The sequence below is a fragment of the Convolutriloba macropyga genome, unplaced genomic scaffold (assembly GCF_964194025.1).
Source record: "Convolutriloba macropyga unplaced genomic scaffold, txConMacr16.3 SCAFFOLD_1150, whole genome shotgun sequence".
Lineage (NCBI taxonomy): Eukaryota > Metazoa > Xenacoelomorpha > Acoela > Convolutidae > Convolutriloba > Convolutriloba macropyga.
This window is the reverse complement of record NW_027453670.1, coordinates 50,482-63,416: the sequence shown is the minus strand read 5'-3', so window position 1 is coordinate 63,416 and position 12,935 is coordinate 50,482. Positions and strand designations below refer to the sequence as shown.

Below are 12,935 nucleotides of genomic sequence, written 5' to 3'. Positions count from 1 at the left end.
AACAGTTTGTTTTTGTATGCATTATGGTCTTGATTGAAAGTTTTGCTTAAATTTACTGCTTACTGTTGCATCGTTTATAAAAACCAATTGGTACAGTTTGTACAGTTTTATACAGTTTTTGAAGCACTTATTATCTTGGGACTAACTATAGTCTGTCCCATAAAGTTGAAATAAGCGAACGTTCGAAAATGTCAAAAACAGACAATTGAGCATCAAATTGGTCATTTCAATGTCAACGTTTTTTCCATTAAGCTTCTATTCGTCTATTTTTTTCTACATGTATTAAAGTTGAACTTTGACCTTTGAACTCCAACCTGTGGCTTTTGAAACGTTCGCTTATTTCAACTTTATGGGACACGCTATATTATGAGAGAGTTAAAATTAAACCCAGATTACAACGCAGCTAATGAACAGGAACTATTAATCGAGGGTAAGTCATCATCTATGTTTTAAAATTCTCATCTATTTTCAGTTGTAGTTCCATCAATCACGTGGACAAAGTATGGTTCCTTACATTGCTGATTATCTCACCGGGGGGGGGGGGGGGGGGGGGGGGGGGGTTGTAGCAAACTGGAAATTGTAGAACGTATTTTGATTAGTTTCTCTAGAGCTATGAAGGGCCATACCTTTTTGAGGAAAATAGCTTAAAACTAAATCGATAAATTACTACATAAGATAATGCAGTTTTAGCGAAAACTTTTTTCGCTAATTTATTGAGCAATCAAAAATTGCATTTTTCGATTCCTTCGAAAAATAGTTGTTGAAGTGTGTACTATTCAGAAGAAATGAGTGACGCTGGACGAAGCGAGGGTTAAGTGGAATGGGCGCATGAAAGAAAAGCAAAATGAACTAAAAAACACCTAAAAATGAGCGAGGAAAACTATAGTTAGCAAGAAATTTCCTTAAAAATTCACTAACATCTTAATTCCCCACTTGGGTTCCAAGGTTTTGGCCTTGACTTATGAAAAGACTGTGCTCGAACAAAAATGGGCATGAAAAGAACATGATCGAGTCAAATTGAACACAAAAATAATCTAGCTCAACTTTATCGTAATCTCGACTTTAGCTCGAACCAAAGTTTTGCCACTGGACTTTGCCTCGACCTAAGCATTTGTAGCAGGACTTCCGTGACAGAACCATGATTTGCAAACGTTGGAAGGAACCGTTTTTAAAAAAATAGTAATGATAAGCTTTGGAAGTCTTGTAAACCACTATCATTACAGGCCGGTGTTATGTAGATCTTGAAATTTTGAAAGATAATAGGATATCAGCTGTCCCTTAGCAAAACCACATATTTGCGCGCAGAAATTTTTCATTACTTGTTATTTTAATTTTTTGAAATACATTTAAACCCAGAAAAGGACCCTTCTTGCTTCAACAAAAAAATGAATAATCTAATTACATAGAGGCTACGCAAAGCCTTCAATGAAAAATATATGCAATCTTTCCCGTCTGGAAAACTATAAAAACTACAAATTCAGCTTTTGTTCCATCGAGGGATTTCACTATCAAGTCAGACGAACAAGGAGAACCGGTAAGGTGCGTTCGCACATGATGTTCCGACCCAGCCCATCTACGTTTCAATTTAATAGTCTACCAAATGAGGAAGAGAAAGAGAAGGTTCCAAAAACCACAAATCTTTCAACAAATAATTAAGTGAAAAAATAATGCTCGATTAGAGAGCCGACGAGACTTGTTTTCCATCAATGAGAGCACTGAACAAGAAACACACAAAAACAAATAATAGCAAATAATAATTTCGACCAAAACCAGATGACTATATTTAAAAACATAAACTATGAGAATGAATAAAGAATCCGATAAAATCCGATCTGAAAAATCAATCTATACTTCATTAGACGTTCATAGGTAAGATATAAGACCTCTCAATAATGCGACTCGTTGTCAGGCTGACAAAGAAGAGGAAAAAGGACAAAGTTAAAAACAAACGTTCCTCCATTTGAAAACAGCCAACTCCAAATTGATTGAAACAGCTTTGTATTAATTTGGCTGGCTCATTAGGAAGGCTAAATTATACGTCATAGGAAGCAACTGAGACTTGTCGTTATCCGTAATATGTCGGACGTCTGCAAAATTAAAAGCAAAAACGAAACAAAGACATTTATGATTAACAAAAACGAGGTGAAAAACGAATTTAAAACCACAGGCTATTCATGAAAAATATTCAACACCGTTAATTTCGCACTTCATTAACGTCAATTGGGCAACCCTATTAGTGTGATAACGTGGAAAGGAAGCAAAAAACTCAGAATGAGCAAATATCAAAAAGTCACATTTTTTATTTGAAAATGCGTAGTACCAAAGCCAAAAAACCACTATCCTATAATAAACTTTAAAAAAAAGATTGAATCACATTTGACAGTAAAAAAGATGCCACCTGTCGTTACATGAACCAAGCTAAAAAATTGAACGATATGGCATAAAGAAGGTGACAAAGCTCAAAAACGCACTTACTTTAAAATTTCAAACAAACCTTATGTTTTCAAAATAAATCAAAAATAGATCAATTTGCAACTGCACAGGAATCCAGATGTGCGTGTTATTATTGAGACCAAACACTAGAACGACAATTAACAGCAAACACGCTCAAAACTCAAACTTTCACCAACGATTTATCGAAGCCACAATGTTGAAACCATTATATCTATAATACATTAAAAACCATTGAAAATTATAAACTGACAAAAACGATTAAAATAATTTCCTTGGTTTCGTTTCATTTTAACGGTCTTCTAGGTAAAGGCTTTTTTGAAAAGACGACAAAAACACCAAAATATTGACATGTATCGAAAACTCACGAAATCCACAGGAAAACACATTTCTAAGTTTTATAGACATCTATCAAAACATAACCAACAGCAATTTTATTGATTAGAGCAACGGAGATTTGATAGTTCTGTCAATAATAAGACTTAGATACTTGTTGACGATAAAGAGAACAAAAAATCGGAATAACAAAGAAGTTTTCTTTGAAAAACATATTGAAAGTCCTTAAAACCGTGAAAAGGGATTCAAAATTGCGGTAGCAATCAAGTCTTTTGATTGTCATGAATATGCCGACCAACAACAACAAGAAGGACAAATAGAGGTAAAAACAAAAAAAACCATTTGGGAGAGCAGGGATGCGCAGCTGTTAAATCTATAGGCTATTCACTGCAGTCGTCTTTAAACAGGTTCTTTTTAGCATTCCTTCAATGCCTGTTGGAATTCACTTTAATGTGATAAGCTGAGAAGAGAACAAATAACAAACCCCAATTCTGTGAAATATGCAAAAATTGGAAAGTACAAAATTATTATCTTAAAAAAGTAATTCAAAGTCAATAAAAATTTTAGCTCTAATCCAAAATATGCAAATAGAGCCTTTTAAACAACTATAGAAGCCTTTAGAGCTTTAGATTGACAGAAATATGCCGCACGAAAACAAAAAATAACCACAATGAAAAGCAAAGACAAAAACCGAATAAATTTTTTAAGAGAACAGCTTCTCAGTTGTTTAAGCAATTAACTGTTCACGGAAGTAATTAAAAATGTTCATTTGGCGCATTCTTTTAATGCCAGTTGGAATTATAACTAAATTCAATAGTTGAAAAGGTAATGAATAACTACATCAAATATAGGAAATTTCGCAAATATGCACAAAACTTTTATGAAACTTCGTATTAAAAAACCAAAAAATACTTGATTATAAAACCACTCTAAGGAGAATTTTTTGCCTTCATTTGGAGAAGGTTGTGCCCTGTATAAATAGAGACTAAGCTATATGTGCACAGAAAATACATTGTAAAAACCATAAAAATTCAGAACTTTTCTCTGAAGACAAACTATATTTTCATATGGCCCAATTTTGATGTAAATAGGATCTGTCTGTAATTGGGCCAATTGGCCCGTGATTCAAAAAAATTTTTGACAGAAACCAACATAAAAAAACCAAAATTGCGAAAAGTTTTTAAAAAAGACAGCGCCCTAATATAAAACGAATAATTATTGATTGTCAGGATCGATGATGAGTTCGAACCTAGCGTCCAACAAAAACAATTAGTTAGCCCAATTGTTTGCAAAATAGATCAGTTTGCAAGGGAAATATATCAATAATTACAAATAAATTATGCATTTAGTATAACTATTGGGTTTATTTTTCGAAAAACCGGCAAAAGTTTAATTTCAGAAAACTTCTGTAGGAAGCGAATAAACAGCTATCTTTTGTGGAGTTTCAAAGATTGTGGCAGCAGGCGTTAGATCTGTAATTTCAGCAAATTTATACTAAGTAGGAAACAAAAACTTTTTAGAGCTCTTTTTCTTTTAAAAAAGCCCAAAATTCGAAAAACATAGAAATTCGAAAATTGAAATATTAAACAAAAAAAACTGGGATAGAACAAATTGCCGAGACTTCTCTATCTTTAACCGTAAAACCAATAGCATTGTTTTTAAAAATATTATTAAACTTGAGCAAAAATGTCAAAAATTTGGTCAAAATTACGGAAAATGTGAATAAAGACAACGGAATTCACTCTACTTTTCTCAAAAGTTTAAACCTCGATAACTCCCTGTGAAAAAGAAAATCCAAAAAAATCTTTTTATTTCCTCACTCTACGCTGGATGGGTTTTCTAATGATACCAGTCTCGACTCTCTACGATGATTATATTGATCTGTCAAAATTGTCTGAACAAAAAAAAACATTTGAGTGGGTCGGAACAATAAAAGATTGAAAATGTGCAGAACGCTGTGTTCATCCGAACCAAGGGCACCCTTGATCGGAATATCAGCTGATATGATGACAAATTCGACATTAATTGGAATTGAATTACTTCATTGTTTAGTTGAAAGAGGAAATTCGGAAATTAAAACATATTTGATCGAATTCGAGTTCTTTTTGCAGGAAAATTATCAACTCATCAATAGTATATTTTAATTTTCAATAGGCTCTATTGGAGTATAAATGTATAATCAAAAATTCAAAATCAGTTTTGAAAAAATAAACTTAGAGTTACACGATCATGAAATCTATTTTTTGATAATTAAGTCTTTAAACGATGTCCGGGTTCTTCTTTGGTGCGGTTATTTTCTTCGACCTTACCACCTCTTTGGTGAGCCTGACCTGTTTGAACACTGTAAGTACATATAAAACAAAACTTTTCATTCTTAGCCCGAATTTTGGTTTTCTGATAACTTGATTCAATGTTGGCTATTCTAATTATTCTTTTTTGTTGAAACATGCAAGTTATTCAGATTATAACCCTAGGGTTAGATATCTATATGCTTTAAAATAATATATAAATTAATCAGTATTGTTATTAATATAATAATCTTAAATTTGTGGTAAAATTCTCATAGGTAAAAATAGGATTTGAAGGCTCCTATTTGTCTATTAACGGGTACTTTCTTGTGCTGATCGAGCAAAAAGTCGCTAAAATATATTTAAATTAAGTTTTACTGTTAAAAGTTCTTATTAAGAGCTTCCTGTGATTTTGAAACTACCCTTAAAAATAAGCGTGAGGGACATTTACGAAACGCTCTCGCCGTTGCAAAAAAAAACATTTTTAGACGGGATTCGTATATAGCAAAATGAAAATAAAATGACTCGACTCGGATTTAAGCCAATATCTACATAGCAACGGACAGTTTTGATTCTAAAAGCAAGTATGATCCTTTTGCGAATACTGACTGACATCTATCGACATGAACAGAAGAATTTCAGGTGTTCCAGCTCAATCATATGGTTTGACGAACAAGGGCGAATTGGACAATCGTGGTAATTATTTCACACCTGACGAAATAATCAATTACTTGGGATTTGGGAGGGCGCAAGTGATAGCATGTTTAATTATCGGATTCAGTTATTTGGGCACATTCACATTTTTTGAATCGCAGCCATTTTTAAACTCTCGTCTGTACGTTGACATGCAGTTGAGCCCGAAACAAGAAGCGATGCTGGCTGCAGCAGTAATGGCCGGATCAGTTTTCGCCCATTTGCCCGTTGGGATAATTGCAGACCAGTTAGGACGGAAGAGTGCCCTCATTTTGTTTGGATGTTTCATGATAGGGTGGAATCTACTGACGTGTTTGTTAGATAATTATGTCTGGATCCTGTTCTGCCGGTTTATGCTATTTCTGGGAAGAGGTACGTATTTTTGCTCCCACTTCGTTTTCCGATAATGAAGCTTATTGTTCCGACCCCACTTGTGGGGGGGGGAGGAACTATATACTCAAATGGGTTTTTTTTGTGAATTTTGGCCGACCGATATATTCATCGTAGAGAAATGTGCGTGGTATCATTAAAAAGCTCGTCCAGCGTAGAATTCGAAATTAAAAAGATTTTTTTGAATTTCATTTTTTTCGAGGAGTTATCGAGGTTTAAAGTTTCATGTGAACACTGGATATTTGGTTCACTTTTGTTCACTTTTACCGTAATTTTCGTTCGAATTAACGTTTTTTCTACGAAAAATTTAATTCAAAACTAGATTTCACGCCAAAAAGTAAATCAATTTTAGGTTTCTAATAGACGAAAGGAGATAATAAAGACTAAATCTAGTCTTAGAGGGAAGTTCAATATATAAAAAAATTCGAATTAGGTTTGGGAGCTCTTTTTTTAGAAAATTTTGCAATTTTTTTGTTTTTTCAAGTCACCTAGAGACTACTAGACACTTTTAATATCGAAGTTCCGTTAGCGACAAACCTCTTTTACGATCAAATGAAGCCCAATGAACAAAAAATTTGTTTCGAAGGGATCGCTCATGTTTTTTTTGGACTCGTATCTCAAATTTCGTAATTTCAAATGAAATTTTGATTTATTTTTTGAGGATTTACTAAAGTTTTATAATCCTACGGCATAAACTTGTTGACTAAAGGTGCAATTGATTTGCTAATGAGCATTAAGTGAACCTATCTAGTGCTGTGAGTGGACAGCTAATGGCTGTTAAGACTTTGAAAATAAATTTTCGAAAGTTTTTTAAAATTAGTAAATTATAAACTTATTTTTGTGATCTGTAAGTTCGTCTCAGTAAAAACAGGATTGAACTCCTTCATACCACTGCAACATAAGTTAATCTCATTGGCGGCTTTATCAATTAACTATTAGTTATACGTCTTCAATGCCACAAGATTTCAAATTTTTTAAAAATTTTTTTGGACATTTCGTTTTATTGGTTCATTTTGAAAACTTATCACGTCATCCTAATGTTGATGGCTACATCTTCTTTTAGTGAAGACGTCCAAAGGATCATAGATAAAACTTTCTGAGATAAAAATGGTTTAAAAGGCTTCAACACTTTCTTCTCCCATTTTTCTAAAGAAATTTTGGTTTTTGCCTGTATTTGTTGTTTTTTTCATAGTCATAAGACATATTGTGATGTCTTATTGATTTCTAGGCATCATAAACATCCTTGTATTCACATCGTGGCATAGCTGAGCGTTTTCATTGAATTCCTATGAAAGCTTTTGAGTTTAATGGCTGTTAAGACTTTAAAAATGTTTTTTTGTTTTTTTTTGAACATAAATCAATCCTAAGCTTATTTTCGTGGATTGTAAGTCAGTCTCGGTAATGACAGAACCGCTTTTTTTCTACATCAGCAACAATTTTTCTAGTTAGCGGTTTTGTCTTCTAACTATTGGTTTTTTTTACTTCGGTGCACGAGTTTTCATAATTTTTATAATTTTTGGATTTTTTTAAGTAATTTTGGTTCCTTTTGAAATCGTATTACATTATCCTAACATTGATAGCTCCCATTGGCTTAGTGAAGACGTTCAAGGGATCGTTGAAAAAGTTTTCAGAGAAAAAAGCTTATGGTTTAAATAGCTTCGACACTTTCTTCTCTCAATTTTCTACCGAACTTTTGGATTTTGCCTGTTTTTGTTTTTGTTTTCATAGTCAATGACTTGTTGTAATGTCTTATTGATAAATTTTGAATGACAAACATCTAGTCGTCACATCATCTAGGCATAATTTAGCGTATTAAATGCCTTCCGTTGAAAGCTGTAGAATTTTTTGACTTTGATACTATGGGTTTTCTCAAAAATTTCGTGGTTTTGATGTATTTTTCTTTGCCATAAGACTTATTGTGATGAGTTATTGATGTCACATGAATGAAACCTCTGATTGCTATTTCATCGAGGCAGAATTTAGTGTGTTTAATTAACTTAAAATGTAACATTTTTTTAAAATTCAAACATCTATTTTTGTTATCTCTTCATTTGGTTGACAATTAAGTCAAAAATGTAGATGAGCTCGGGTCGAAACATCATGTGCGAACGCACATTAACAAGCCGCCTTGTTAAGGGATTAGGGAAGAGTTTCAACTCTATGTTTGACAGACTGTAATTGTGGAACAATTATCATGTTAGGTCTAAAAATAACCGAGAAAGTTGTCTCGATAGCTTCCTAAGATGTCTTCCTAAGAGAGCATGCTCGGAATAAGATATGGCAGGCCCTTGAGCGGTAAATTTTTTTTGTCAGGTCTTTCACGGTCGAAAATTTTCTCATAAATAATCAAAATAATCTCCGCAGAATTAGGGTTGCTACAGGCACTAAAAGATCACTCAAAAGTCCACTATTGTTGATATGTATATAAAAAAAGTTAAACTATTTTTGAGAAACCGAAAAGAAGTATCCCTCTGCCTTTCCAAATAGCAATGAGTTAAAAACTTATCGTTGTTATAAAACTATCTTGTAAGGCAATGTACGTTTATCCGATCTTAAAGGGATATCAAGTTCTGGAAAGTTTTGTATCGCAGCCTATACGATAATAATAACTGAGACTTGAATTTTTAGCCTTTGAAAACTGATAAGAACTTGCAATAAAAGATTTTGAAAATTGGCTTAAGGACTAATTGTAAGATCCTAATATGAAACTTCAGGAAGCAGTGGCTTGGATCTTTGATGTTTTAAAATTACTAGATAGTAATATTGAACTAGTAAAAGCCAAGATGAACTTTTTTTGGATGTAGCATTATTTACTTAACACTACGACTGTGATTTGGAAAAAAAGTATCTAAATTCTAATTAAATCTTTTTCAATTATTTATTATGACCGTTAAACACAAACGCTAACAGACACAAAAGTGAATGAACTTGAAAATGTTGCATGTTTCTAATCAATGAGCCTTTTATATGGATAAACCGGCTTCAGATAATACGAAAACGTAAGTCATATAGATAGACTTATTCTTCCAGTTAGCACCTTTAATTGCGATAAAACTTGGATTTCCAGGCCTTTTGGTGGGTTACAATGTGATACCGGGGAATCATCTAAGTGATGACTTATCAATAAAATTGAAAGCGGAAATGGAAAAAGAGAAAGAAGAATGATTCTTGGTACTCGTGCCAGGATCATATATGATCTGTTCGTAGTCATACAATGATCACATATGATTTTTTGGTGTGATAGGATCGTACTCAGAAAAATAATTATGCACAGTAGGATATGAATGATCCTTGTGTCAAATCAAAGAAGCGTCAAACCGGAGATACATTTCTGATAATTTAACAGCCAAATTAATCATACAATAGACAATGTTGTAGGAAAATTGAAATAATATTTGGATAGTTTCCATAACGACTGCGTTTAACACAGTGTCAACATGTTTAACACGTTATTACTGAGCGCAACCTATCCTGCATAATCTATCAGACATTTAAATTATGCTCTCGCAAAATAAACCTGTCAAGCTCAATATGCTGTTAAAATCTGTCATTTCTTGAGCGATATGCTTTGAATGTCGCATTTAGCATTTTAGCATTTTTTAAGTATTTACTATTTAGCGTTTTTGTATTGGCAGTTTTTAGCTTAGAAAATTTGACAAGAAGATTTTAGAATCTATAAAGCTAAAACCAAAATCGCTTTATAAAGCCAAACGTGTTCAAGTTTCAGTTTATTTTCGCTATATCAGATTGAAAAACGAGCCATTAGGGTGTCGATTCTGAACACGAGATTTTATGGTTGAGATCAAAATTTTTTTTAATCGTCTCATAGATATCTCACTGGAAGTTTTTAGTCACCCCCCCCCAATAGAATTTGACTACTTATTGAACTCTGATAGCCATTATAAAAAGCAGGAAATCACATCTTCCGTTCTGAAGCTTAAAAATCTGCATAGCGCGTCCGCCACAGCCTTATAATTGCTGAAATTAGTTAACGAGAAAATTTTTCCAAAAAATTCTGCGAGAAAGTTTAAAATTTCAAGTCAAAAAATAAAAAAAATTGAATCGGTTGAACAGTTTGAAAAAGTTAACCAAAAATTTAAGACTAAAATTTTTAATTAATAAATTTAAATTTAAATAAGTAACTTTCGACAATTCTGGCGCTTGGTGTTTCCAGGAGCCAGCGCTATTTCAAACGTCTATATTCGAGAATTCCTCCCGTCTGAGAATGTGTGGATTGGTTCATTAATTGGGGAACAAATTGCTGCAATTTTTTTGGGCAACTCTTTTCCCATCTTTGCGGGTTATTTTGTACTAACGTACAAAAATACATCGTGGAAATACTATCTACTATTTGTTTCAATTCCGATGTTTGTTTCAATTTTGTTGACGACATTTTTTCTGCACGAAACTCCAGAATTTTTACAATCACGCGGGAAAGAAGACGCTGCTCTCAATGTGATCAAAAATATCGCTGAACAGAACCAAAAAAGTCTCCCGAACAACTTCAAACTTTCGCTTAAACAACATCGTTACAAAGAAATATCTCAAAATTCATCAACAGTCCAAAATGAAGAACCGTATTTGAAAATGTTACTGTCTGTCTTGACAAACTGGAGCTTTTTGAGACACTCTATACTTCTGACACTTATTGGGGTGGCGGGAAAGATAGTAAACGACGTTTTTAACTACATTCTAAATGACATTTTATTTGTTCAAGGTCAAGCTTACGATTATTGCCATGGTACGCAATTAAAATCATATTACCTCTCCAAACCCGACTATATTAAACTTCTAATGGCGCAAGTTTTAAGCCTGGTCCCGGTTATAGTCATGATACCCATTCAGAAATTTGAAATAAGTGTGAAAGTTCAATCTTTAGTTTGCTTATTAGGTTCGATTGTTCTAGTCTGTTTACTTTATTTATGTCCTCAAGTCAACTTAGCCCTAGCGATTTTATCAATCGTGAGGGTTTTGATGCAAATTATACGCATTTCCAGTCTTATAGCTCTGATACAGCTGGACGTTCCAGTGAAAGTTCGTGGGGTCTTTCTGGATATTTGCATTTCGGTCAGAAATTTGTTCGTACCTGTCTACGCGTTCTTGGAGCAGTTATTGTCGAAAGAATCTCAGCATTATGTTACAACCATTACTCTTGGCTTCATTATTATGAGCTGGGTCGCGGCTGTGCTTCTTTCCAGAAATCACAATCCAATCAGGACCGATGAGCAATCAAATAAAAATTGAAAACAATTATAATTTTGCAGAGCTGTATTAAAAAAATTTAACGGACTTATTTTAAACTGATATCAGCAATTTTTTAAAAAAGGATCAGAAAATTGATTGTTTCAAAATTTCCAGCTTCGGAAACCAAGCCGAAATTTAAATTAAATTTAACTCCGCGATGATTGAATTCGGTAAGGCCTCTTAATTTAGATTGGTGTTTCGTTTTGCAAATGATGCAGAGTCCGTTATCAAGATAAACCGGCAGAGCAGTTGAATCGAACTAACGCATTTTCTGTTAATGATGCAATCCTGTTCAGCTGAGAAGATTGATAGTAAATTCAAAAAATTTGATTTGGGTAATTTCGATTAGCTGAAAATGATCTTATTGGACCTGATCTTGCGCAGGAGGCGATGACCTCATTTTTATTTGTTGTTCATTTTTGTCCACTTTCGGATGTTTTAACCACTTTTCACAATTCGTATATAATCTCAAAGATGAAACTTAGATTCGCAAAACGTGGAATGAAGTTAGTTATCTTGTGGAAAGGGCTTACATTTTGTGACGAGGGTTCACGGATGAATGTCTACCATTTTGAGCATGTAGTTAGACTAAAAGTTTATTTCTGAGATTTATTATTAATTAATTGAGATCAAATTCAAAGGCTCAATTCTTCTTGTGAACAGTGCTAAGATCAAAAGTGATTATTGCTTTGAATGCTTTGATTTTTTAAGCAAATTGAAAACTCAACAAGGCCAAACGTCTTTTTTGATTCGAAAAGACAAATGCGAGTGTTGAACAACTTCTATAAAAAAGAGTTTCCATGTCTTCTTTCTCAAAGTCATGCGCCCAGTTTCATGCCACGTTGTATATTTTATCGAGTGTTAATTTTTTTGTGTCAACAATTTGCTATTGCAGAATCTAAGAAAATCAATAAAAAAGCTTTCGTTTTTATAAAAGGACAACTATTAAGCAGCCATTACGCAAAAATCGCAACAAAATTTTTGTGCAGACTTGGCTAATACCATTATATGAACCTAAAAAGCACAGCAATACCCGCTTAATAATATAATGTAGCCAAATGACTAAAACCAAGCTTAGCCATATCTTACCAAAACAATCAAAAGCGTTCGAATCTTGAGCAGCTTACTGATTTCACGTCACTCAAGTACCTGTTTTTGTTGATATAAATCCTTTCTGAATGAAATAGAAAAAAAATTGAAGAGTGTCTAAAGCTAATGAAATAGAAAAAATGTTGAAGAGTGTCTAAAACTAAAATATGAAACCTAATTTTTCAATAAAGGCGTTTTAGGATATTTGTAAGACGTTAAATAATTTTACAAACCAAATTTTGGAGCAGACTTAAAGTAGAATTCACTCTAATATCTTTAGCCAGAAGATATGACTGATTGAAATTCTTAAAATATATAACGATGCAAGTTTTTTTCAAAAATTGTAAGAAATCGGTGTTATATCAGAAAATAGTTTAATAACATTTATATCCGCTTCCAGCAAATTTATGTTGAAACAGTGATTGCACAGGCTATCTAAATAGA

The 12,935-nt window shown here is 33.1% G+C and overlaps 1 protein-coding gene across 2 annotated transcripts; it reads left to right on the top strand.

Moving 5' to 3' along the window:
* The first annotated feature begins 243 nt into the window (after window positions 1-243).
* LOC142358463 (uncharacterized) lies at window positions 244-11,552 on the top strand. Of its 2 annotated transcripts, none has more exons than XM_075409859.1 (3): window positions 244-430; window positions 5,727-6,140; window positions 10,333-11,552. In XM_075409859.1, exons 1-3 carry the CDS (start codon window positions 367-369, stop codon window positions 11,400-11,402), a joined length of 1,548 nt encoding a protein of 515 aa, XP_075265974.1. In that variant the 5' UTR covers window positions 244-366; the 3' UTR covers window positions 11,403-11,552. The 2 variants fall into 2 exon arrangements, with proteins under 2 accessions (XP_075265974.1, XP_075265973.1); XM_075409858.1 differs by having other exon boundaries at window positions 5,718-6,140.
* The last annotated feature ends 1,383 nt before the right edge of the window (window positions 11,553-12,935 follow it).

Bases quoted from the DNA above. Each gene is read 5' to 3' on its own strand.
- LOC142358463 (XM_075409858.1), top strand. From the start codon at position 367: ATGAGAGAGTTAAAATTAAACCCAGATTACAACGCAGCTAATGAACAG. The intron at 431-5,717 runs GTAAGTCATCAT...GAAGAATTTCAG, and splicing joins ACAGGAACTATTAATCGAGG to GTGTTCCAGCTCAATCATAT. The intron at 6,141-10,332 runs GTACGTATTTTT...TGGTGTTTCCAG, and splicing joins TATGCTATTTCTGGGAAGAG to GAGCCAGCGCTATTTCAAAC.